This window comes from Enhydra lutris, unplaced genomic scaffold, assembly GCF_002288905.1.
Source record: "Enhydra lutris kenyoni isolate GAN:26980312 unplaced genomic scaffold, ASM228890v2 scaffoldscaffold1, whole genome shotgun sequence".
NCBI lineage: Eukaryota > Metazoa > Chordata > Mammalia > Carnivora > Mustelidae > Enhydra > Enhydra lutris.
Genome location: NW_019154085.1, coordinates 52,448,034 through 52,475,811, shown reverse-complemented (window position 1 = coordinate 52,475,811; position 27,778 = coordinate 52,448,034). Strand labels below are relative to the sequence as shown.

Genomic DNA, 27,778 nt, shown 5'->3' with positions numbered 1-27,778 from the left:
CATTAGAATTCATTACATGCAAATACAATATAAGCATAAGGTTAGATTAAAAAATAAATGATGTATGCATGATGATATTGAACAACATTATATTAAAAATTCAGTAAGTTGAATATGAAGCACATGTTTAAAAGAGCAGCATAATGTAGGAAAAGTTGCCAGGAAATGCATTTAAGATGTTCTAAGTTCATTTTACTTTGCCAGCCTTACCCTCCAGTGCATACTGTACAATACATGGAGTGGAAAAATGTTATTAGCTGTGTACTACACTCAGTTGACTAAAAGGTTCCCACTGCTTTCTTCAACTGCTATGGTTCATTTTACTGACAACCTCCATCTATCTTCCTGGCAAGTACCAAATCCTGCCGTTTACATGATGTAGTTGGACTAGCTCACCCTAAGCAGCCCTTGTCTTGGATGCTTAATTAAAAACTTCAATTCTAGGAAGACCTTTCTGGGGTAGGTGAAATGACTATGCAAATAAGGTGTTATGCTGTTATGCAATGCTTTGTTATTGTATCAGGGCATTCAACACAGTTGTCTTCATTAGTACTTAGGAATTAGGAATCATTTATCATCAGTGTGTACAAATATCTGCAAGAAAAATTGTACTTGATAGCATCATTATCAGATGGAATTTCAGCTAAGTGTGAGGGTTCTTAATTCCTATAAAGTACTATTCAATTTTTTCAGATTTCATAATTTGTGTATACAAACTGGCACCATTGTTTAAATAGTTAAAATTCTGATAGTTGTGCTCTGTTTTTGGTTTTTGTTTTTTTTTTTTTGTAACCACGATTTCATTCCAGTGGAATGTGTGAGTGTGTGTCTTCATTTTTAAGATCCTCTTGGTGGTTTTGAACCAGATTTTGGAAAAGGGCAGTGACCTAGTAGAGAAAAGACTGGTCTGGGAATGGGAAGAAGTAAATTGTTGTTCCCAACACTTCCAGTAACTGGGACAAGCTACTTAATTCTTTGTTCCTCCCTAGTACTAGTACAGACGAGAACACCCATGTTACCTTCCTCACAGGGTGGTTGTGGGGACACAATGAGGTGCTTTGAAATTTTATAAAACATGACACTATTTCAAATTGGACTCATTTCTATCACCTACAAAATGAATATTCAACACATTTTTACTGTTTGAATTGCTCAACTGTTTCTTAAACAAATATTAATACTCAGCATGAATCAGCCTATATTAAATGGGGGAGGGGTGCTTTTTAAAAGCTAGATAATAAACCTTCTAAAAATAGCAATTTATAAGGAAGTTTTGACGGGTACCTGGAACTGTCCTAACAGGTTCAGTCAAAACCCAGGCAGACATAACACATGAATTCTTACCTGTCTTCTTTTATTCTTGCCAGCAAAGGCTCCAGCCATCCTAAGGTGCATTCACAATGTGCATCGAGAAAAGTTATGACCTGCCCTTTTGAAGCAGCTGCTCCTCGAAGGCGGGCACGTATTAACCCAGAGCGCTCTTCCATTCTAATAATTTTTACCGGCACCTCTAAATTTTTCACATAATTCTCTAATGTCAACTTGAGAAAATCTGTAATGTGCAATAAGAATTTATAAAGTTTTGAAACTATATGAAGACACAGCAGAGCTACTACTGCCCAGAAGGAATTCAACACACAGAAATGGAAGCCAACTCCCATCATTTTTTTGCACTAGGTGAAATAAATACAAAGAGATCTTATCAGTAAATTAATGTATATTTCACAATAACTCTATCAGTTGACTGGCAAAGATAAGGACATTAATATATTGGACTTTAATTTAGAAATTGGGCCACAAGAGTAAATGGAGACTTCTTAATTGCAAGTTATTTTGCTTTTACCTGCACATACACACACAAAAGACAGAAGTACACGAAGTCGTATTAATGCTCAATCATGTGATCATTTAAGTTGGGAAAAAAATAAAAACTTTTGAACATCACTTTGTCTGATTTCTTAGGTTAGTATGGACCAAATGGAATCATGAGAGAAACTGAAAGAATTAGTCGCAGACTCCTGGAATTGGCACTGGCTAGGTATATTGATGAAATTTGATAGGTGATTTCAGGGTTAGTAGAATTTTAAGGAAAATACAGATCATTACCCAGCTATCTTTTCAACCATAATGAAGTTTTCTGATTAAAAAAATATATAGGGGGAAGAATATTTATACCTCTTTCACTGGCATCATCTACCAAGACAACCTCAGAGAGCAGATAACGTGGGGAACGATTTATAACACTGTAAACAGTTCTAAGGAGAGTACTCCAAGCTTCATTGTGAAACACAATGACTACACTTGTGTTTGGAAGTTCATCAGGGTAGACCTTTGTCTTGCATCTGGAAAAGAAAGAAGAGAGGCAAGCTTATAAATTCATTTTTCATTCTGATTATTGTAACAAAAATATTCATGATAACACTTTAGATTTAACTGCCCCTTACTAAGGAAATATGTTAGGATTATCTAAAATAATTTTCCTTTTTGTAAATGTGAGTAATTACTTGGCATTTTGAAAATTAAAGATGCATAATTGTTAGTATTTTATTCTAATTCCTGTAGGGAACAAGCAGAATGATTTCCACAAGTCTAAGAAAGCTAAAATAACATTCTGACACTATCAACAGAAGACCACAGTACAACAGGGACATATGAATTCATTTAGTGGATATAATTTTATTCCTTGTTCAGAAAAAATACTTATTGTATAACTCAAAAAGTCATAAGAACCTGAAAAGACATGCTCACAGAGTTCTGAAGCATATAAAGTTGATATTATTTTTCTATTCTAAAATCTAGTCATGTGTTTTCCATTCTGTTTGAGAATGCTATAAACCATGTCTACTTTGAAGGAAACACTGAGGGGCTAGGATTTACTTTGCAGATTCTCGGTTAGTACTACATAATCAAAATTGGAGATCAGGTAAGGGAACAGGCTACTAGCACTTCCCAAACTTTGGCGTGCACAGGAATCGCCTAGAGATTTCTTAAAATGCAGATTCAGATTCAGTCAGTCTGGGGTATACCCCAAGATTATGCATTTTTGAAAAAAAGCTTGCTTCCAGGTGATACAAATGCTACCAGTCACACAGAGCACACCATAATCTTTTTTTTAACTCTATTTGAGAGAGAGAGAGAGACAGAGAGAGAAAGAAAGAGTACAGAAGGAGGAGAGGCAGAGAGGGAGGGACAAGCAGGCTCCCAGCTGAGCAGGAAGCCCAGTGCAGAACTGGATCCCAGAACCCTGGGATCATGATCTGAGGCAAACACAGATGCTTAGACCAACTGAGCCACCCAGGTGCCCCCAGACCACACCATAATTCTCATCACTTTTAGAACTTGCTGTTTTGAGAAAAAAATTTTTTTTAAATTTTGCTTATAAATCCAAAGAAGCCCAAATTTTACTTTTCAAGAAATAAATCTAAAAATGTACATTTGGATAAATAGTATGTGTAGTGCTCTAGGTGATCACCCTCACTTTAACATGTAGCTGGTCCTCACCCCCCATCAACGTGTCAACATTCAGACATTTAACTCATGTAATTATAAAATTTTAGAAAAAAAAAAATCTCTGGGTATCTGGAACAGGAGCAGAGTTTATTCATCTTAGGTTATAGTTTCATGGGAAATATTCTTAAGAGCTAGAGAATTAAAATCGTCCCCAAAATAAAATGAACTAGATACTTCCTGCCACTCATGAATGATCTCAGACACGACACAAAATAAGCATTGTTAAAATTAGCCTTCTTCACAGGCAAGTGAAAAGAAAATCAATAAAATGTGGGACATAATGGCATATAATTAAACAAATACTGATTGAATGACTTTTGAGATGTTAATCATCCTTTAAAACAGTCTGAAATTTCATCTACTCAGTGAAGTCTTCTGTAGTGTAGCCAGATAAGAAGGAACTATACCTGAACTATGACATTTTCTCTGCATATATTTATGTGAAAAGCATTCATTAATCATCCACCCTATAGAATATATCGTGTATACAGAAAAATCAAAATGTGGTGGGAAAAAGTACTTTGATTCATAGTCATCTTTTCCCATTCTGGTGGCAAGATTCCAATGTTTTCTATATGCCTCATCAGCACGTGACTTGGGCATCCCAGCAGCTTATCACTAAATGAACTCAGAAAGCCATCTTGGTAACTTTAAAAATGTCCTCACCATGATCTTCCTCAAACCTCCATTCTTCTGCCCAACGAAACAGCAAGCTGAGCAAACAGTGTGTTAAAGACCATCATGATCAGCATCAATAAAGAAGTAAAACTGGAAAATCAGGCTAAAAGCAGTCCAACAGTCCACAAAGGTTGGTTTAACCCAAGGACAGCAGTCTCTAATGGCTACCCAGTATCACTTGAAAAAAAATAATTCAAGTTAAATTTTTTGGTATGTTATTATGCATGTACATTGTATGTTTTGTATTCTAAATGCCAACAAAGAAAAAAATGAATGAGATATTTAGATGAACCTTTTAAAATACCAAACTAAAAGCAGATATTCAAATCCAGCTACTTAAAATATTTCTATCCTGCTTTGTTTTTGTGGTTGGAAAAATCTAATCACAAATGTTAATTTTATATTCAATGTATGTGACAAAGTTATAATGAACTAATTTACTATTAATGGAACTATTATGTTTAGAAAAAATTTCCACATTGTCATTATTTAATGTAGCATACAAATAAAATGTGGCTAATATTTTAATTAATTCTTCCCCTTCTTCCTACGTAAATAATTATTTAGCAAAGAAAACTTTGTATGATAATAAAATAATTTCTAGAATAATTCTTAAGCTATACAAATTAATTATTTTCAATGTCAGTTTGTCCTGTTATCTCAAGGGGCTCCTGAACAGGAGTTATTTCCATGGTTTCTAATGGGGTTGTGATACACTGTTCTATTACCATTTTCTGTATCTCACCACATCTATTGTTTGACCTATCGTAAGATACATGGTCATTTTAAGTGTTGCTAGGAGAGAAAAAAAAAATGTCAAATAAACCATAGCATATGCTTTCTTATCACTAGAATCCATTTAATACCTAAATAGAGCTTACAGAACAAGCTTTTAAAATTACTTGGACATAGATTTCTATCAATATTGTCATGCTTGCTTATGAATCAGTCACACCAGCTTTTTGGTACTTTGAAGTTTCTTTCATCTTTTCTAAGGGGCTTTCTCCAGCTTTATGTTGCACTGCTCAACATATTAGAGGCATACATTAATGTGTATGTACATTAATCACAGTAACAAAATATAAAACACCTTCATCTTCTTGTGGGTATCTTCCTTGGAACTATAAAGTTATGCTTTTCAAATTTTAAGGTGCAAAGAAATTACATGGGCATCTTGATAAAATGCAGATTCTGCTTTAGTAAATTTGGGGTGAGCCCAAGACACTGCATTTTTTTAAGGGGACACAAAGGGAGAGAGAGGGAATCTTAAGCGGTCTCCACACCCAGTGTGGTGCCCAATAGGGCTCCACCTCACAACCCTGAGATCATGACCTGAGCTGAAATCAAGAATCAGATGCTTAGGCAACTTAGCCACTGAGGCAAGACACCCCAAGATTCTGCATTTCTAATGAGATCCCTGGTGATACTGTCGCCTGGTTAACATAAGGGAAAAGGCTATATAAATCAGTCAGCTGTTGATTAACAAGAAAATACAGAGTTGTGGTCATTGCTCTGACAATAAATATTTGCTTTGTCTTATGAAATTTAATACTTGCCACCATTTCCTTGCCTTTGTTTTCACACAATAACTTTTGTTCTAATACTGAATCAGACTACAGCTTTTCTGAAGGAAAGCTGAATGACAATTAAACTCTGCACCTGTGGTTTAAACACTGGTTAATAACTCAGGTGAAGCATGACTATGTGAACAGTCATGACCACATTCATACAAGCTTGAGAAATCGCTCTTTATAACAACTGCTAGCTAGTTGACAATGATAGTAACTAACCACTGCCCCTCATCCTGATTTCAGACACAGAAAACTAAAAGGGTGCATTTTACAACAGGTGAATAGAACAATTTTTTGTTTAGCCAACAAAAAGTATTTACAGGGCTATTTAGTTTTAGTTTAGTTTAGGGTTTTTTGTTTTTTTTTTTGTTTTTTGTTTTTTTTTTTTGAAGAACTTTAGGTATCTAAGCTGTCAGAGTTTCAACTCACTACTTTTTCAAGACATAATTAAAAACAAAACAAAAACAAGAGACCTATATGATGGAGGGAGGTACGTACTTAAGTGGATTGGACCTCTCTAATAACCTCTTCTCCTAATACAAGGCAAACAACTTCTTTGTGATATTGTAAGAATTATTTCACCACTGGCCACCTCAGCTTTTACATCTTTTATGTAAGATTAAAGTAGGTAACTTGAAATGTGTAGGAGACATTGCTTGGGCTACACTGCAGAATTAAGCTCAGAATCTCCAAATGGTGGACTTGGAAACAGCTGTCAAAGTTAACTAATTAAAATCTTCATTTTACAGAATGCAAGTCTCAAGTCACAGAACTGTTCAGTATTCTGCATAATAAAGTAATAATAATATATTTTATTCTTTAATAATATTAGTTAACATTAAAGATTTATGCCCCACATTATATGCTACATCAAATGTTTTACGTGGTATTATTGGTGTCCAGAATATTAGAAAAAAATCTGAACTTAAAAACTATGCCTTAATCTTATACTCAAACATATATCTTTAAAACAGAGAATCCCCTAGAATCATTTGATTAAAAAAAAAGCACAGAGAACAGCTTTCATTGAAATTGTGTGCATATAGACCAAATACTCTTTTAGCAATCTGTGTGAAGATATTAGTTTCCTTTTATGTAATAATCTAAATGGAATTGGCAAAAGTTGACATTACTGTGGGAACACAATGTATACGTAATTAACTGTGAGAGCAAAAGTGGCAGACTGCAATAGCAATTTTCATCAGTTTGAAAGGAATATCTGATGCCCACTACTCAAATTAAATTCCTGAAAACCGGTATTCTAGTAAAATCACACCTTTATTATAGCAACATTTCATATTTACACTATATTATGACATGCTAAATCTGTTAATACTTGAAAGGAAGTGAAAGTTTATTTAATTCTGTAATAATATATCTATGGCTTTTAAACTTGGTCGCACACTGGAATAATCCCATGAGCTGGAAACAAATACTGATGCATGGGTCTCAACCACAGAGATTCTGATTTAGGTGTCCAGGGTGTGGCCAGATGCAATGGGATTTCAAAAAAAATCTCCCTTGGGGATCTCAGTGTGCAGCCAAAGCTGAAAAAGTTTGTCTAAAATTATTTATCAGAAACACTGATTTTATTTATTTTTTAAAATATTTTATTGATTTATTTGCCAGAGAGAGAGAGATCACAAGTAGGGAGAGAAGCAGGCAGAGGGAGAGCGGGAAGCAGGATCCCTGCTGAGCAGAGAACCCGATGTGGGGCTCGATCCCAGGACCCTGAGATCATGACCTGAGCCAAAGGCAAAGGCTTAACCCACTGAGCCACCCAGGTGCCTAGAAACACTGATTTTAAATATGCACACGTGTGTGTGTGTGTGTGTGTGTGTGTGTACACATATCAGTGTAGATATAATCTTTTTGCTTGCATCAACATTTTAAAATAAGATGCTTAAGGTTAATACATCTCTTTTTTGCAGTTATATCAGATGAAATTAATAAAGCCCTTTTTCCTGTAATTGTCAGCACTGGAATCAGAAAGTCTTGTCCACTCCATTTTTTTCTATCATCTGAATATACACTAATGTTGGCCCAGTCTTCTGTGTATCAGCTGTTGATTTATAAATATATGAGAAATAAATCTAGCTGCTCTTATTTAGAGAGTGTATAGGGATAGAATTGTATTTCCAATGTCTGGAACATGGAAAAACGGTGAGACAGCATACCTATTTACCATCTTTCCCCTTGGCTATGCATACATTATAGGGACATAGACTGTTACAATTTGATTTTATCCTTTTCAAAACCATATTGATGTTTTCAGATAAGTTACTGAACACAATATGCCACATCAAAGAAAGAAAATTTGACTATAAGATGAGAATGTGAAATCACAAAGGATCCATAATTACACAGTGGTTTAGTTAGACACGATCCATTTAGGACTACAAAGGCTGTCAACATTGTAGTTTGCATGACTTGTTGAATTGCTGCTCAGTGAGTCAGTGGTTACCTTTTACTGCCTCAATCAAGAAGACTAATAATAGTAATTAAAAATAAAGACTTACAATACAAGTCCTCTATATACTTCTTATTTTTAACAGCTATGGGAATTGCCTTGAACCTTGCAGAATTATGTGTGGTTTCTTTGTTTCCCAATCATTAAAATTCATATTCACAGAGGGAATTTTCATCTTTTGCCAATGCATCCATGCAAAGAAAACTTGGGCAACAGCAAAGTGATTCTTTCATAATAACTGAACAGCTTGGGGCCTCAAGTAAAATGAAGCACTTAATTTTGCATGGGTTACTATATGTTGATTTATATTAATATTGTGTTCAACCTTCCAAGAGTGAGTTACTACAAGTCATAATTATTGACTAATGTTTTTAAAGTTCCTATGTCCCAAGCACCTTTGTGTTAATATCCAGTTGGACATTGTACACATTCTTGGCCTATTTGCTATCAGATCACTCCTTGAACCTTCTGTTCTCTTCTTAAGTGTTGGGATGGGTGGAATAATAAGGCTACTGGGAAAGAAGCATTTCCAAAATCCCTTGCTTGTTGGCTTCTGTTTGAAATACATCACTAGGATCTCAGGTGGGAGAGTGCCATGCTGTAGGAAACAGGAACAGAAAGCCAGGGAATTTCTTTCTACATCCCCCACTAATCTCAGAGAAGACCACTCAGCCCCCTTCCTTAGCCTTGTACCTGATGAATGCCTCAATCTTTCTGAACATATTATGCTTTTTTATAACATAGCTATCTAATTCAATAGATTAGGGGATTCTTCAAAGGAAGAAGGAAGGTTATTATTATTTATCTCTGCCTTTCCAGAATTTAGTATTCTGCATATCACAAAATACATTTAATAAGGGGCTGATGCATGAAAACTTCACAATAAGTCAGGCTTTTGTATGAATTATCAGATAGACTTCTTGCTCATAGCTCTGCATTGTCATAGTCTGAACTAGAGGTGCAGAAATACCAGTTATCTACCCTTTTTTTTGCGAGGGGTATCTTCAGTTGGTTTTATTTTTCCAGCTTCTAGAGCCAGAGCAAATAAATGAGCTAAGGATAGGGAAGGGAAAGAGTATAAGAAAACTGGGCTGCAAGTCCTTGTGCTATAACACAGTTCTCTCGAACATAGGAACATCATTCCTATTTGGCATATTGGAGCAAGCTCTGTCCCTGGAAACCTATGTTTGCCTCCCCCTTCTGCCATATAGGATCTATGAGCAAACTCATTTAATTTTGGTTTTGCCATCAACCAAACAGAAGGAAGACTGCTGCCATTTCTATATCACAGTACTTTTATTGAAAACAAATGAAATTATAAAGGGATTAGGTGAATATAATTCATTATTATGCTATTTTTATGCTATGAAGCACCATACAGAATATTACAGATAAAGTCTCTATAATTATTTGAGTCAGCTTTGCTGCCGATAGGACTCTGACCATTGCCTTGTTCTAATAACTTGTCTTTTGTCCTTAGTTCTTGTGGCCAATCTGCTACTTTATTCCTAACTTCGGTGCATTTTCACTAACACGTCTGGTGTCTAGACTACTGTGGCTTAAGAACAGGTTTACTAGTTTGTCCAGTGTAGTGATGTAGAATACAGGTCCTGCCTCTTTCTCTTTTAGTGCTTCTAAATCATTTATTGCCCTAATCTTGAATTTTTCTGGCTGCCTGTAAATCTTCCTGCTTACTTACCTTAATCTCTTCTTATTATTTTCTGCTGGAAATCTCAGAGGGCTCTCTTCTGCCTTCCTGATGAGATCTCTGCTTCTTGCCTGCTCTTGAATATCCACGAGCTTACTATCCAGCAACTTGTGCTCCCTCCTACCAACCCACTACTTGCTTTACCCTGTGGGTTAGTCCAGTTATCAAATATTGCACTCCTTAGCCAGAGTGAGGCCATTTCCTCTGGCAGTCAAGTCCTGATTTAAGAAACATCAGAATAAGATAACCAGTACTAAGTGATGAACATTTCTTAAACCCTTAATTATGCAGCAGACATTGTACTATATGCTTTATTCTCATTTGACCCTGAGAACTGAAACCTTGTGCAACCAAATAGGTTACCTATCAGAACTATGACAAGGCTATAAACTCATAAATAGCTTTGCTGCATGCTTCAAGAACTTCCAGAAAATAAATTGATTCTAACAATAAATTGCTCAGACTACGTCCTTCTATGGAGAATAGGTTGCTCAGCTGTCTTCTCAGGATGATATATAACTTAACTAGACAAACTGTTTGCTTATCCACTGACTTCGAGACTCCTCATTACATCCAGCAATCCTAAACTATTACATCACATCCTTGACTGATCTCAGGAAGATTCCAGCACTGAACAGTTAAGACAGACCAGTCTTAAACCATGGAAGTCCAGATCCCCAATCTTATAAATATCTACCTTCACCACGCAAGACTGCTAGGACCCTGCCACTGTGGTGGTTATTCTGGGGGCCTTTTATGGAGGCAGCAACTGATAATCCTTATAATATTCCTTATGAACTAGTTATATTGTTGCTCCCATCTGGTGATGATTAAGTCAAAAACCCACTATTCAGATCAGTTAAGTACAACAGTCTCCCCTTACTTGTGGAAGATACCTTCCCGGACCTTTCCAGTGGATGCCTGAAGCCATGACAACACTGCACCCTCTATATGCTATGTTTTTCCTATACATGTATACCCATGATGAAGTTTAATTCATAAATTAGGCACAGTAGGAAATTAATAATAACTAATAATAAAATTGGACAGTTGCAACCATATACTGTAATAAAAGTTATGTGAATGTGGTCTTTCTCTCAAAATATCTTACTGTATTATATTTACCCTTCTTGTGATAATGTGAGTTGATAAAATGCCTACATGATGAGATCAAGTAGGGGGATGACAAAGGTACCAAGACCTAGTGTTAGGCTACAACTGGCCTTCGAACGATAGGACAGAGGGAGGATTATTTGCTTTGGTAATTTAAAGTCAGCCTCAGGTGGGCAAAGCTCAACTATAAACTCCTGCAACTTCTTCTGAAGTGATGGAACTGGGTTTCAAACCTTGGAACTCTGACTGTTCGGGAGAATTCTGAGATAAGGCACCTAGGGAAACAGGTTTGAGCCTGAAGGTATGTATTCCCAGGAAACAAAGGAAATCATTAACCACTTAAACAGAAGCCTTTGCTTCACTCCAGGAGATTGGAGCTTGAAGTAGAAAACACTAAAGGAAGAAGTAAAAAGGGACTAGGGAGAGGAGATAGCAAGTAAAATGATGAGAAGCTCAAAAGTCCAGTGGACTTTCCTCAGTGATGTGATACACTTTATTTATTTATATACTTTTTAAAAGATTTTTTTTTTTTTTTAATTTAGAGAGAGAGAGGGAGGGGGAAGAGCAAACGGAGAGGGAGGGAGAGAGAAATCCAGGTAGACTCCCTGCTGAGTGGGCCCTGGACTTCCACAGATTATTCTTTTGGAGTTCAAACTAACCTGATTTTGACCTTAACAGATTAGATACACTCAGTTGACATCTGGTTTAAATGAAGAAAACCAAAAAACCTTGTAGATCTAATTTCTACCAAATAAATGGCAATTGTACACTCCTGTGGGAGTTACTTCTATAATGCTAATAGTCTTTTTTTTTTTGGACATAAATGTGATTATTCTACAAATAAATTTTGTATCCTTTCTATTGTAAAGAATTCTCCTGAATTTTGGTAATGAACTGTAATTCAACTCTCTGCTAAAAGTAAAAGTAAAGTAAAAAGAATACATTTGAATAAGTGCTGTGTGTAGTCTTTGTGGTTTTGGAACATTCTGTGGCCTCTCAATATAACTCTTTCATGCTACTGAAAGTATTTTAACAATGAAAACAATTCAATGTTATTGAGTATGATAAATACAATTAAAGTGACTTTACAACAAAATTATTTACTATTGCCATTCATAGGTTTAAGTTCTTACATTTGTAAGTGAAAATAATACTAATTTTTGTATCAGGGGGCTTGGATCTGACTGAACCAAGTTTTGCTTGGGCCATCATTTATGTCAAGTTAACTGACCACACTGAACTCACATTTTTCACTTCTCTGAGATAATGAAACCACCATCCACCCAGGTTCAAAGTCAGAAACTTTGATGTTGATACAGTCACCAAATCCTGATGATTGTTCTCATATCTTTATTATGCTTTCCTGAAAATATGCCCTTTCCATAGACCATCACCTCTGCATAATGCATGGGGTCAATATGGTGCAATTTTGGAATATTCTTGATCCCCAAAGTATACCTTTCTCAATCCCAACCAAAATGTAGATCCAAAAACCACTCTTTTCTTCAAACATTTCTGATACCTCTTCATTGCCTAATGCTAAAATATAAAGGCTCCTCTAGATCTGGCTCAGCCTACTTAGTTACTTTCTCCTCTCACTTCATGGCATTTAACTCTTAGCAATACTGAACATCTCAGAGTTCCTTCAGGAAACAAATCTTTCTCATGCCTTTATCTCTCTCTATCTCTAGAATTCCTTGTATTTGAAACACCTTCACTGAAGAAATCACACATACTGTTCAAGGTGTTGCTCAAGTCATGTTTCATGTTTTCTCCAGAGATATTCAATTGTTCATTGTCTTAAGATACCAGTATATTTTATATATTTATTTTTCATTCCTTCTCATATACATAAGTTAATAGATAATTCAACACATTGAGGAAATGGAGTCATTCTGAATGTGTGGAAAATTCTCCCTCTCATGCTATAGCTACTGTTTTCAAGTAAAGACCTGAAAGGTTCCCTGAAAGGATCCCTTTCATCTTAGTATTCTTCTAATAAGACTTTTTAGCTATAGAATTATTTGAATATAAAAAGTACTTACTCATCAAATACATGAGAATTTATATATACTAAACAATACACTGGTTGTAAATCATACATTCTTGAGGAAAGATGGAATTACAGAGAATGAAAGAAATTTTTAGTTGATCAAGCAAAGCTCTAAATCCAGAGTGAATTGTGACAGATGATGTTTCAGAGTAAAAGTCTGTCAAGAACAGCCAGGTGTTGGCAAGGGATGAAAGCCTCACCATGGGAGGCCTAGCAACAAGCAGAATGAAGATATACCAACAGAGAAATTGGTGATATTTATAGGACTTAGTATCAGATGATAGGGACAAAACTTATGGATGAATTCAGAAATAGAACACTTCAGTCCCTGAAAGGTCAGAGAAAGTAAAGAATTCACTCATGAAGAAACTGGCATTCTGCTTTTATTAGATCAAGGATATTCATACACAAGTACAAAAACACACTCAGTTCATGGAGCAGGGTATAACATGGGAACTAGATTTTAGAATCAAAATGGTAACTGAAAGAGATACATAGGATTAGGAAAGATGTAAAATGGGCATGCTGAACTAGAATCAGGGCCACAACCAGTCTATCATAACCATTGTATAATTAGAAAAATATGCTCCTTCTGGACAGTGGAATCCTGCTACCAAAGACTTAAAAGCAAATTAGGCCTCTGTGCCCAGAAAAAGGCATTCCTTCCAGTCCCTTGCCAAGGTGCACAGCATCATAAACAGAGTTATCCACTCACCCTTCTAACTGGATGTCTTTGTACAGTGCACGCACTGGGTAACTCTAAAGGATGCCCTAAGCCTCAAAATCCTGTAATTATCCTATGAAGACAATTAGCTCTGTTTCCAGAGGCAGCTGCATCTTTAGATTAAGAATTTGGAATAGAAGGAATGTGGGGAAAAATTAGGGAGGTAAATGTATTTTATTTGAATGGGGTCAATGTAAAGTCTCTACATGTATGGAGTCAAGTATGCAGGCTTTGTGATAATTTTTTTGCTTTGGATCAGACAATGTTTTCATTCACTTCTAGGTTTGTTTACTATAAAGGACTATATAACTAAATATTCATCTACACCTGTATCTATAAATATATACGTATACAAATTAACATAATTTATACCTAATATTCAAAGAAATTGAATATCATGGATTTCTAACATATTAGAAACGCTTCAGGGAACTATACTTTGTTTCCTCACATAGAATTCAAATACTCTATGTTATATATATTCACAAAACTATTTTAAATTCATGAATAGAACAAAATTAAGATCAAAGTCCCATGTGTGAAATAAATGAAGAAATTAAAGAATAGAAACCAAATTCCATTACCTACTAAAATGTAAGTGTAAAAATACCAAATAATAATTGCAAGGTTTAATTTCTGCTAAATTAAGTATCAATTAAAAGACTGTATGCATCATGAATTTTTCTTCTTGTATATTTTTCCACATCTGGTTTTAAATAAGAAATAATTTTTTTTTTCTTCAAATTATTTGTCATTGAGTACAGTCATTGTTATTAAAGACAACATCAGGAACACCATCTTTCGGGAAGGGACACTTGTCTGATGTTTCCACATCATCAGACTCAGGCTCAGGTAACCATTTTGGATAATGTTGTGTCAATGTTAGTGTACCATCAGACAAAGCACAGCGTGTTGCAATGTGCCATTACTAATGGAAACAATGATCACTTGAGTAGGGTGGTATCTGCCAGGTTTTTCTAATTACAGTATTTTTCTCATTATAATAAATAATTTGTGAGAAGATAACTTGAGATTTTGTTTATTTTTTCGGTTTTTTTAAATCAATGTTTCACCCGTTACACTACCCATTGATGATTATTGCTTTTAATATATATCTGAGCATGCATTTCTTCATACATATGAAAGTGTATTCTTGTGGTAAATTTCTAAAAGTAGAATTGCTGATTCAAAGGTAAATGCCTATACAATTTTAATAGATATTAACAAATCTCTCATTGTAAAAGTTGTACCAATTTGCTTTCCCTTCAACAATGTTTGACAATTTTTGTTTTCCCATAGATTTGCAAACAGAATTTATTAACAAACTTTTAAATTTTCACCAGTCTGAGTGGTGAGTAAAGATAACTCAAAGTAGTTTTAGCTTGCATTTTTCCAATTGGGAATGAAGTCATATATATTTCAAGATGTATAGTAGTCAACTTTGTATCTGTGTGTGTGTGTGTTTGGGTGTATGTGAGTGTGTGTGTGTATATAAATATCTTCTTATTCTTCATCCATTTTTGTATTGAAGCTTTCCATTTTTTTCTTCGCTTGTTTTGCTTTTGCCCCTCAAATTTTCAGACCTTCACATTATAATGATATTAAACTTTTATCACTATTTTCTATTATTTGATATGTCTTTTCATTTTACTTATATTTTGCTCTGTAAATTTTACTGTATGTATTCAAATGTTTCAATATTTTCTTTTATTATATGTGCATGATAATTGCAGTTAGTATTCCCTTCACCAGGGTATAGAGAAATCGTTTTGTTTTGTTTTCAATTTAGAAAGCTGGTTGATATGGGACTTATTCTTTTGCAGGGCGTGCATCATGGATCTAATTATTTCCTTTTCCAAATGACTAAACAGTTGTTTCAGTCTTATTTATTAGCACTAGGACAGTGATTTCAGATGTCACTTTTATCATATATTAAATTACTCTTTTATTTATCTGTATATTTTCTATTTCATTCCACTTGTCTGTGTACCCATACCCCATTATCACATTATTCTACTTTTATTTTAAAAAGATTTATTTATCTGAGAGAGAGAGAGAAAGATTTAGAGGGGCAAGGGGCAGAGGGAGAGAATCTTCAAGCTGACTTGCTGCTGAGCCCAAGGCAGGGCTTGAGCTCAAGACCCATTAGATCAGGGCCCGAGCAGAGGCCAAGAGCCAGATTCTTAAACAACTGAGCCATCCAGGCGCCCCCACACTTTTTTTTTTTTTTTTTTTTTAATTATAGAGCTTTATACTATGTTTTAATATCTGGTAAGACAAGTTCTCTTTTGTAGCTTTTTTCTTTTGCTTACTTAGTTATTCTGGCATGTTTATGCCCCCCTTGTGAGGCCCATTATCCATCTTATTTTAATGCATTTCAAAGTATCAACGCATTCTCCCTCCCTAAATTTTGCAGCATGCTTATTAACTAGAGTTTGAATTTTATTCCGTTTTTTTCTTTTAATGTAAAATTAAAGTTCAATGAAGTACACAAATGTTAATTTGATAAATGCATGCACTTGTATAACCTAAACTCCAATCAAATTATGAAACATTATAACAGCAGAAAAACTCCTTCATTAACAAGTTTTCACCCTCCAAATCAACCACTTAACTACCTTTTTTTAATCATATAATTACTCTGCCATGTATTGTATAGTATATAACACATTTCATTCTCTCTACACACACACATACACACATACACACACACACACATACACACACCCCCCCACACACACAATTAAGAAACAATGCAAACTCTTTTTACTTAAAAAAAAAAAATGTGAAGAACAACCTTACTATCAAGCATTTTCTAAACTATAATGAATAACTGAAGTCAAAGCAGTCTGTATATCAACTCCTCCCTTTCCATCATTTACACCTCATAAATACCCTGAGCCTCAACTGTTATTGCTGAATGTAACATGAAATACCATGCTTCAGTGACTGCAAGCAATATCGAAATGTCAAATATATCTGTTCTTAATTTCAATGTAATGTTAGTTAAGAGCAGCCATTACTATTGAAGAATGAGAACCCTGGGTGATAAATACTTTTACCTGTAATAAGATAATTCCCAAATGATTTATTAAAAAATGAAGTAATGAATTCTAGCAAAGTACACCAGCTATTCATCTACAATTACATAGTGAAGAGAAATAGTGAATATAATGACTGCCAAATAGATTTGGTATCCATCCAGCAACTGTTGCATGTTGTTAATATCTCTTCCATTGAGCTATCTTAAAAAATGGTATGTATTTATTTAATTCATTATTAAAAGATTCCGGATCTGTATTTGATTTTTAAAAGGACTTAAAAAAAGAAAAAATAAATTGTGTATCAGTATAATTGTTTTCTCTTTTAAAGATTTAAGATTTAAGACTACCTGATTAAATACCTACAGGTGAATTGTTTTATATGCCAAAGAAATTCTAGAATAATATCTAGAATAATTAAAAAAATTTAAAAAAGATAATACTTTTGATTTAAAAAAAAAAAGAAATCAACTACTTAAACCAAGTATTTCTCCCCTGCAAATGTAATGTCTGGACCAGACCTAAAAAAAAAAAATCTTAATATGGTCTTCTTAATCAACATGCTATTCGCCTTTGTCTTTAAATCCTCTGGAATGAAGTGGAAACAAACAAACAAACAAAACAAAACAAAACTAAAACAAAAAACAAAACAAAACAAAACAAAAACAAGCAAAACAAACAAAACCTGTTTGCCTCTCTTCTGTTCACACAGCTCCATAGACCCTACCACTTCAATGATGCTAATCCGACCCATTCCATGTACTCACACTTGCAGAACAAGCCCCTGCTTCAAGAGACAACATATGCGCATCAACTCTTCTTCCTAATTTCTTTTCCTGAGAGATATTTATGTTGGGTAGATTTAGCTTCTGTTTCCTCATTGCAACCCCAATTTCATTAGTTTCTAAATGGCTTAGCCTCCTGGTACCAGCATTAGAATTTACTCCCTAGGACAGTTAACCCAATTTCCTTTCTGGAGAATTACACCCATAGAGACATCCAGCACCATGATGTAGGCAGGAGAGGAGGAAGTTGGCAAAAGAGGAGGGGGAAAGTGACTGATACAATGTCTGGGACACCGTAAGGAACCTAAGCCCTTAAGAAGCCATGATTCTCACCCTCTTGAGCAATGTTATGTGTATATTTTCTACTTTCCTGGTTTTACATTTATTTAGTATCCACAGAATCACAGATGAGGTAATAACCTTCAATTCTATTGATGGAGAAACTGCATCACAGATGAAGAAAAAACCTGGCAAAGGCTCAAAAATACGTGGTGGCTGTGATGTCACCAGACTCTAGGTTTTTGAACTCCTTGCACAGTGTGACCTTTCCTCTTCAGTGTGTCCAGGGGCTACTGGGGGAACTTTCCCCATGAAACACAAAGGCTTTATATATTTCACATTTTGTGAAGCATATTAACAACAGATTAAAAACAAAAGAAAGGGGCCAGGTCAAAGTTCATTCAGTGGTTTATTGAAAATCATTTTGGGGATCAATATAATATATGGGACTCCCCCTCCCATTTCTGTACAGTCTATCCCTGTCTGGTTTTCTTATTCTTAAGCCTTCTGTATCTTTCATGAGGTTGGCTGCTTAAATATACATTTTCATTGAAACAACAGAGTACAGATGAGGAAAAGCAGTGAAGTGTTTCAGAAGTCTTTCACATTGACTACTAATTTATGTAATTCATTATAGAATTTATTATAGCATTCTAGGAATTCAAATTTTATCTAGATTAAATATTTGATTTTATTAAGATGTCCTACATAGGGCTTATAGACTAAATACCCAATATTTTCTTCTCTAGGGGGAGTGGGATCAACCTATAAAATGTACAAAGAGAGCAGGTAGGAACAGAATACAGGTAATCCGTAGAGAATGGATGGTGAAAAGAAAAGACAAAAACAGTGGCTGCCTCTGAAATGCTAGGAAAAGGCAATCATGCATAGCATTTAAAATTTTTCCCAATATAGCAAACAAAGCTCGAATTGAGACAGTTATGGAGGAACTACTAACTATTATAAAGAAATGCTGGGCGCCTGGGTGGCTCAGTGGGTTAAGCCGCTGCCTTCGGCTCAGGTCATGATCCCAGGTCCTGGGTTCAAGCCCCGCATCGGGCTTTCTGCTCAGCAGGGAGCCTGCTTCCTCCTCTCTCTCTGCCTGCCTCTCTGCCTACTTGTGATTTCTCTCTGACAAATAAATAAATAAAATCTTTAAAAAAAAAAAAAAGAAATGCTGGGGTGATTCCATCTCTTGGAGGACTATGTAGTTTGGTCTCTTGGGAAAGAGTCTAGGCCACTCACTTTGTACTATACTTCAAATACTAATAAAAAATAAAACAACTGACTTTCTACAATAAGAGAAAGAAGAGATATTTTCAGCCAAGGCAAGAACAAACTTCATTTTAATGTCAATCTTTCTAAAAGAAAATGTTTTCACGTCATAAGAAAGGTTTTAAGAGTAGAGAGTGAATAGAGTTACTGTCTGCAATCTAATTCCTTTTTCCATGTGTTGCAGGGAGGAATGAGTTATCACTGGAATTCGTTACTAGAAGCCTCAAATAGTGTTTCCTTTCATTCTCCAAGGGGAAATTGTTGCAGTTGTGATTGTCAAATTATTATATGCTCAAGGTTACTCTTGTCTCAGATGTCAGATGGTGCACATGGATGCCAATCTTAGGGAACCAAATCAACCTCAAGCCAAAAGTCAAAGGAAATACCTACTTGCCCAACAAAACTGTTCAATTAGGTGAAGTACAAGTCAAGGAGTTTTTCTCATAAGAATCCTAATTACAATAGATACTGGCTTTAAACACAGTGATGAGGATGATTCACTCTTGATTATTAATGTTACAACTTGCTTTATTAGTGTCATTAACACCAGAATAGTAGAATTCATAATAAGATATTCAAGTGTAGAACTTTGTATGAGATCAAAATTTTAAGAATTCCTATTTCAAGGTCATGATGTAAAATATTCAAGTTAAAATAACATTTGACTCTTCAAAGATACACATGAGAGTATTTATGTATACATACATGTACACGTATTTATTTACACTATTTTTAAGATCTGACGTGAAGAAATGGATTTAAAAAGAAATTAATTTAAGATCATGTAATGCAGAAGAAAGTGACTTTAAAATTGCTAAGAGAATGTAAAAACTGGAAATTGGGTGATTTCTTTCTTTGGTACCTCATGGAATAACAGTTTCTCCTCAGTTTTTTAACCTTTAAGACTTCTACTAATTTTAAGATTTGTTTTCAGTTTCTTTATTCTACTTTGTAATCTTTATCATTTCAAGCTTTCCTGTGTACTATACATTCAAACTTTTCACTTATGACTCATGGATAAAATTTACACTTGGAACATATGGGAATATCCACCCATGGGGGGGTAACTGTTGAATCAACATGATTCTGGTATTTAATGAAATAGATAAAAGCAGATGTACCATAAAACCAAAGAAGATCAAGTATCAGAGCCCACAGCACAGCCCATTCAGCACAATCAAAAACAATTTTATGATCACAAATATTATTACTATTATTATTATTATAGAGGGATGGGGAGGGGTGGGGGAGGGGTAGAGGGAGAGAGAATCTGAAGCAGGCTCCATGGCCAGTGTAGAGCCTGACGTGGGGCTCGATCCCACAACCCTGAGATCACAACCTGAGGTGAATCAAGAGTCAGACACTTAACTAAGTCACTCAGGTGTCCCTACAAGTGTTTTTATTTTTTGCAAAGACCCCAAATGAGTTTAGGTTCCAAGCCCCACAAACACAGATCTGCCCTAGAAATTGAGTATGATTGTATAAGATATTTCCTCATTCTTCACTTATCAGAAATTAGCTTGCTGCTTGCTGAGGACCATCTTTTCTCAGTGCATTAGACATCTAGACACCATATGTGGCCCACAGACTGAAGGCTTTATCAAACCACAAACTCTGCTAAAAACTATCACTTCCCAGGTAGGGGGTGGCATTCTTCTACCTCAGCAGGAAAACAGGGCCTGACCATGGCACATCCAGGGCCAGCAACCACAAAACTATATTGGCACTTTAACAGCTCTAGTTCCTCCAAAACACCCAAGGCCAAGGCCATCTGCAAACAGCTCAACTGAAAGCAGGATCGGGCTGGTGAGATGTGGCTTCGTTATAAACATAAGCTGAAGTGGTTTATTTGTAAGAGACTTCTGAAATGATGAAATCAAATCTGAGTCATGTTAGTGGTATGTAATATATACCATTCATGTGGACACCAGACTAGTACTCCTAAAAAAAATATATGGATAGCAAATTTATTTATAGATTTAGGTTTGGGAAGTGGTAATACTGGAAAGATAAAGACAGGTCATGAAATTAGGAGGTAGGCTTTGGCACCAGAATGTCTAGACTCGAACCCTGACTTCATCATTTACTGTAAATGGGACCTTGAGAAAATGACTTCATCACCTTTCACTTAATGTCCTCATCTTTAAAATGAAATTAGTTATAACCTCTATTCTTATAAGGGTATTGGATCAAATAAATTGATACATAAAAAGGCACTTGGCACAGTGCCTACATCATAGTGAGCACTCAATAAATGTTGGCTACCATTTATTAGTTACTAGTTATCACTAGTTATAGTAAGACTAGGAAACAGGTAAAAATTAAAGATATATTTAAGAGATATTTGCATCTTTCTGGTTGATTATGATGAGTGGGGAAAGATATGAAGAAGTCTGAGATGACTCCAGATTCATAAAAAGAGACAAAATAGAGATAACGCAATGCTCTAAAAGGAATTGGTATGGTAGATACAAAGGGAAAGATTATGCATCATTTCAGGTATATGTTGACTTTTGATAGATGCAAGAAGTATGGAAAGCAAAAGATAAGATGTCTGACTTTGAAGCCCTGGGGTTAGTCAAAAGTTCAGACAGATATGAGAAATCATCAACAGAGGATTGTTCACAAAATTAATAATAATGAATGAAAAAATATGTGTCCAGAATGGATACTAATATTCAAGATGTGAGTGACAAAAGAACCTCGCACATAGAGGAACCTTGGAAAGAACTCTGAGAGTATTTGAATAAGATCCAAGATAAAGTGATCTGATGGAAGGCATAGCTGATAGTGCATAGTAAGAGAGAGACTGAAAAATCTCTTGGATTCCCCAATAAGGAGTCCATCCCTCTGTAATCCTACTGAAACGAATTTCGACAGACAGTCTTGGAGCACAGACAGATTACACTAGCTGGAATAATAAACTGAAGGTAAGTAAGTAGAGACAGTCAATTAAAAATTACCTTCTCTAGAATTCTTGCTGTTAAGAAAAAGTGAGAAATAGTGCAACAACTGGAAGATCTGGGGTCAAAGGAGGGCATTATTTCTTGTATGTAGTTTGGTTTACCTGGTTGTTTATATGAAAGATGTGATGTGAAAGTATTCATAGGCTGAGGAAAGAGTCAGTAGAAAGGGAAGGTATGAAGACTGAGGAAGACTTGTGGTTACCCCCACATTTCTGTCTATGGCTGATAGTGGAATATGTAGAGAATCACCTTTCACAGACTTATTAAAATGAGTAAATACAATCTTGGTTGAATGCCAATGTCCCACATGACTACCAAAACTATGCTAATGAAAGACCATTCTTTAGGTTTACTGATCTATGTATTTAACCTTTTATTGGCTAGCCTTTTTGTCAATTTTTTATTTATTTTTTTATTTCCTGGAATGTAGTATCTTATGTGTATCTGATGTGGTATCCTGGTGTCCTGGAAACCAAAATGTCCTCTTGGCACCATACCATGTCCTGGCTGGATGCTTCTTGCTTCACTAGATATTCCTGGTCTTTCCTTGCAGTATATAACTCCTAAACTCCTACTTCTTATCTAGGATCTTATTCTGGATGATTTTGTGTATTATTAATGAATTATAGAGGTGATTTAGTATACACAAATTATGTTCACACAGACTCTTTTGAAAATAAGTTCTAAAATGTTTTCCTGAGAAGGGCTTTTTTTTTTTTTTCACTTTCTATTTAAATACTTCTATGCAGTTTTAATTTAGTGTTATTGTTTTGTTTGGGGTTTTGCTTTTAGCCATGGGCATTCAATTTCTCTTAGAGTCCTGAAAAAGGAAAATTATTTTAATCTTAACGCTGCATAATTCTCATATTACTAGAATGCTGATTCTTCAGCCATGGCTTTTGTTTTGGTTTTTGTTTTTGACAGATATTTCTAAAGCTCTGTATACATAAGGGAATCATCAGAGTCAGCATGGTCTGTAAAATTCATGATACTAACAACTGCCAGAACATGTGTATAATATCACTAGATGTCATTGAAATCAAGAGGTATATAAATTAAAATAGAACATCTGATACATAAAATTAAAATATAAGTGTAAAAATGTTGATAATCTTTCTTCTCACTAATTTACACAATTATATCTTCCCTTCAAACACATTAAGCTGGTTTCCAAATGTACAGCCAGATGTAATTCCCTCCAGAAATAATACTTTGCTCACTTTTATGTTTCCAAATAAGAAGTGACATGTGAGTTATGTACTAAACAGTGAGAATTTCATCACTGGAAATTGAAGTTTAAATTTCATTTATTATGTTCTTCAGAGATGGTGTTTATAAGAGGTAAAGCAAATGAGTACCTTCTTTTTGCTTGTTTGTTTTTACCCACTAATAATATAAAATATAAAAGCATTTTAGGAAGACAAAAGAAACCTGAGTAACTTAATTACAAAAAAGAAATAAAAAGAACCTGGTGATTCACAAAGTTGTACCCCTGGAGCTAATAATACATTATATGTTAATAAAAAATTAAAAATTAAAAAAAAAGAAATAAAAAATGTAAAGTGTTTGATATAGCTGCTGTCTATAAAGAATTTTAAGAAAGGGAAACAAATTCTTTTTGTATTTTCTTCTTAAAATGTATATATAAAAACATTAACTAAAATGTATAAAAAGTGATTATCCTGAAAGTCTACCTATACAAATTGCAATGCATTAAAAACAAACAAATGTAAAAACAAACTCTATTATAATATTTTGTATCATCCTTATTTGACCTCATTTTAATAAATTAAGGGCAACATCTGGAGCATTTTTAAACTAGTCATATTTCAAATTCATAATATGTTATCATAATCAATAATAAGAAAAACAACTAACAAAAAACAATGCTTCATATAGGGGGAACAGACCCTACAAAAAACTACATCTTGGGGCGCTTGTTGGCTCAGTTGTTAAGCATCTGTCCTCAGCTCGTGATCCAGGGTTCTGGGATCAAGCCCTGCGTGGGGCTTCCTGCTCAGTGGGAAGCCTGCTTCTTCCTCTCCTACTCCCCCTGCTTGTGTTCCCTCTCTTGCTGTGTCTCTCTCAGTCAAATAATTAAATATAATCTTAAAAAAAAAAAAAAACCTACATCCTCACTAACTTATTTTTTATTTTATTTTTTTATTTTTTTAAGATTTTATTTATCTGACAGAGAGAGATCACAAGTAGGCAGAGAGGCAAGCAGAGAGAGAGAGAGAGAGAGAGGGAGGAGGAAGCAGTCTCCCTACCCAGCAGAGAGCCCGATGCGGGACTTGATCCCAGGACCCTGAGATCATGACCTGAGCTGAAGGCAGAGGCTTAACCCACTGAGCCATCCAGGCAGCCCTATTTTTACTTTTAATATATTTTATTTAACTTAGTATGTCCAAAATATCATGTTTCAACATATAATCAATATAAAAGTTATTGAGGTTTCCACATTCCTTTTCTGTATTGTTTTCAAAATCAGTGTCTATTTTATATTTATAGAATGTCAAATTAGGATTAGTTATATTTCAAGTGCTTGATAGTCTCATATGAAAAGTGGCTCCTCAAATAAATAAAATCTTTAAAAAGAAATAAAATAAAATAAAAATTAAAAAAAATTAGGGGAAAAAAAAAGAAAAGTGGCTCCTCTATTTCACTAAGTTCTTGAATGTTACTGAATGAAAATACTCAAAAGCCAGTAAATTTTTATACCTAGAAAATGATGCATATAGAAATATGTAAGGGGAATGGCTCTCTAACGTTCCATTATGCTATATAATTAGCTTTGTAGGCTGTAAGAACAAAGACCCCTTAGTCACACCTTCAGCTGGCAGTTCATAATAATGACATACTCTAAATCTATTTTGAATATCAAACTGTAAAGGAAAAACACTCCCCCAATGTGTCTTCAGCAAACAGACCAGAACACATATAGTTCAAACTTGTCACATTCTGGCCAAGGACCAAACACTGCCCACTGCGGGCAAGGCGAGCCTCTGCAGACATCTGGCCTGAAGGATAGTGCAGTGAAAACACAGCAGCAGAGCTCACACAGCACAGACCTGAGACACTCCCTGAAGCACCAGGCCCTGGACACTACACGACCTCTCCTTCATAAAGTCACTGCTTTCAGGAGCAGGAAACATAACTGGCTTTTCTAATACACACAGAAGGAAGTAAAGACTTAAACAAAATGCCAAGACAGAAGAATTCATCCCAAATGAAAGAATGAGATGAGGTCACAGCCAGAGATCTAAATGAAACAGATATAAGTAACATGCCTGATGGAAAATTTAAAGTAAAAATCATGAGGATACTCCCTGGGTTTGAGAAAAGACATCAGGGATACTCCTACCACAGAGATAAAAGAGTTAAAGAACAATCAATCAGAGACAAATAAGGCAGTAATGAGATTGGAAATGGGCTTGATAAAGTAAGTAGCAGGCTAGAAGAAACAGAGGGATGAGTTAGTGATATAGCAGACAAAATAATGGAAAATAATGAAGCTGAACAAAAGAGAATAATTATGGAACACAAGAACAGACTTAGGGATCCTCTACTCTCAATATCTATTTCACTTGTTAGTTCTGACCAAAAAGTGGGTGATAGTTTTTCAGGTATCCAGCAATTCTGGAACACAGCTGGGTGTCCTAAAATTCAACTTAATTCTGATTGTATCTACGTGGAGTTGGAATCAAACCCCACAGATTAAAGGCTCAGTTCCAGAACACTGCCTACCCCCCACCTTAGGTACTAATTATAAGTCTAGGTTGTTATCTGTGCTTCTCACTGATTCACTAGAAATCAGAGGTTTCTACATTCCCCTTCTCAGATTTGATCAATTTTCTAGAAAAGCTCACAGAACTCAAGAAAACAGTTTACTTACTGGATTTCTCTTATACTATAAAAGAGTATAATTTAGGAATAGGCAGATGGAAGAGATGCTTTGAGCGATTCTCTCTCCAGGTATTCTCTCTCCAGGTATGCCATTCTTTCCACATCTCCATGTGATTACCAACAGGGAAGCTCTCTGAACCCTGTCCTTTTGAGTTTTTATGGAGTCCTCATTACATAGGTATGGTTGATTGAATCACTGACCTTTGGTGACTGAACTCAATCTCCAGTCCCTCTTTTCCCCATGGAGATCAGGGGATGGGGCTGAAAGTTGAAACCCTCTCCTCTGTCCAGGTTCACTTTTCCTCTATGTTAACTTCTCTCTCTACACATGGAGATTGGAGAATTAGCCACCAGAAATTTTTGGATTGAATATTCTACCCAACTCAGCGATACTTCTGAAAATTTGACATTTCCCCAAACAACTGAAATTAAATTGAGTGAGGGTCTCACAGATCATCTTTAGTCATGTGCCATTCCTGAATCCAATACTGTGACTGGGGTAGCAGGCTGCTGTTAATGGCACACCCATCACAAGCCCATCCCTCAGGGTAGGAAGGGGGCAGCAATTTCACTGCTATCACATAGACTGAGAGTAGGGAAAGGATGGTTCCCCTAATTGTGAACTGGAATAATATTATTTAAGCAAGTTGGGACTGAGGATGAGAAGCAAAAACAATAGCACAACAAGCAAAGTCAACATATTGGATCACTAGGTAGAATGCTTCAGTACAGCACGTAGTAAATTGTGGGAGTTTAAATTAAGAAGATGGGAGATTAGGGTTGGATTCAAGATGAGTTTAGGACAAAATCAAAGACTGACATCATTTGATGAAGGATTGGTTATCAGTTCCCAGAGAGAGGAAAGAGAAGGGAGATACCCTAATACCTCATCTTAGTGAATAGAGTGAATCATAGAGTTAGTCACAGAGAAAGAATCCTATTGTGGATTCATAACTGGGATTGATAAATTATGTATGGATATCAGTGGGATATTTTGAGATGGACCTCAAAAGAGAGATCTGGACAAGTGAAAGTTAAAATTGTTTAATTGAGTGAGAAAGTAAAAAAAAAAAAATCATGGAAGTAAAAAGAGGGAAAAGACAGGAATATTAACAGATGGAGAGAGGGCACACAAGAATGACTATTACTCTAACTCTTCTCAAAGAATTATGAACAAACTGGAATATGTGAATAATTTTAGGTAAATATAAAATAAATACTATTGAATATTTTTTGGTCTTATATGTCTTGTCATTTAAAGATGAGCCATCTTGTTATAAAAACATGATTTTGGGGGTGCGTGGGTAGCCCCGTTGGTTAGGCGACTGACTCTTGAATTTGGCTCAGGCCATGATCTCAGGGGCATGGGATTCAGCCCCATGTCAGGTGTCGTGCACGGCAGGGAGTCTGCTTGAGATTCTCTCTCTCTCTCTTTCTCTCTCAAATAAATCTTAAACAAACAAACATGATTTTCTTCTTTCTTTCAGAAGAGGACTCCCCAGGTTTAGTTCAGTTACCATCTCCTCCTGGTAGATCAACACCCAAATTCTCACCATCTGCCTTGTTCCTACTCCTCTTCCTTTCTCCCTATAAAGAAAGATTATCTTCCTCTCCTCCTCATTCCCCATACCTGCCTAAATGTTCTTTTCACAGACTTTAGTCTGGTATCTGCTATATATATATATATATATATATATAT

At 35.3% G+C, this 27,778-nt stretch overlaps 1 protein-coding gene across 2 annotated transcripts in view; it reads right to left on the bottom strand.

Moving 5' to 3' along the window:
• The window catches only part of LOC111145595 (polypeptide N-acetylgalactosaminyltransferase 13), a 447,585-nt gene that overhangs the window by 195,459 nt on the left and 224,348 nt on the right, over positions 1–27,778 (bottom strand). For both annotated transcript variants that reach the window (XM_022500591.1, XM_022500602.1), the window contains exons 3-4: positions 2,176–2,342; positions 1,345–1,552 (exon numbers count right to left, since the gene is read on the bottom strand). In XM_022500591.1, coding sequence (XP_022356299.1) covers positions 1,345–1,552; positions 2,176–2,342 — 375 coding nt within the window. The remainder of the gene's footprint in view (positions 1–1,344; positions 1,553–2,175; positions 2,343–27,778) is intronic.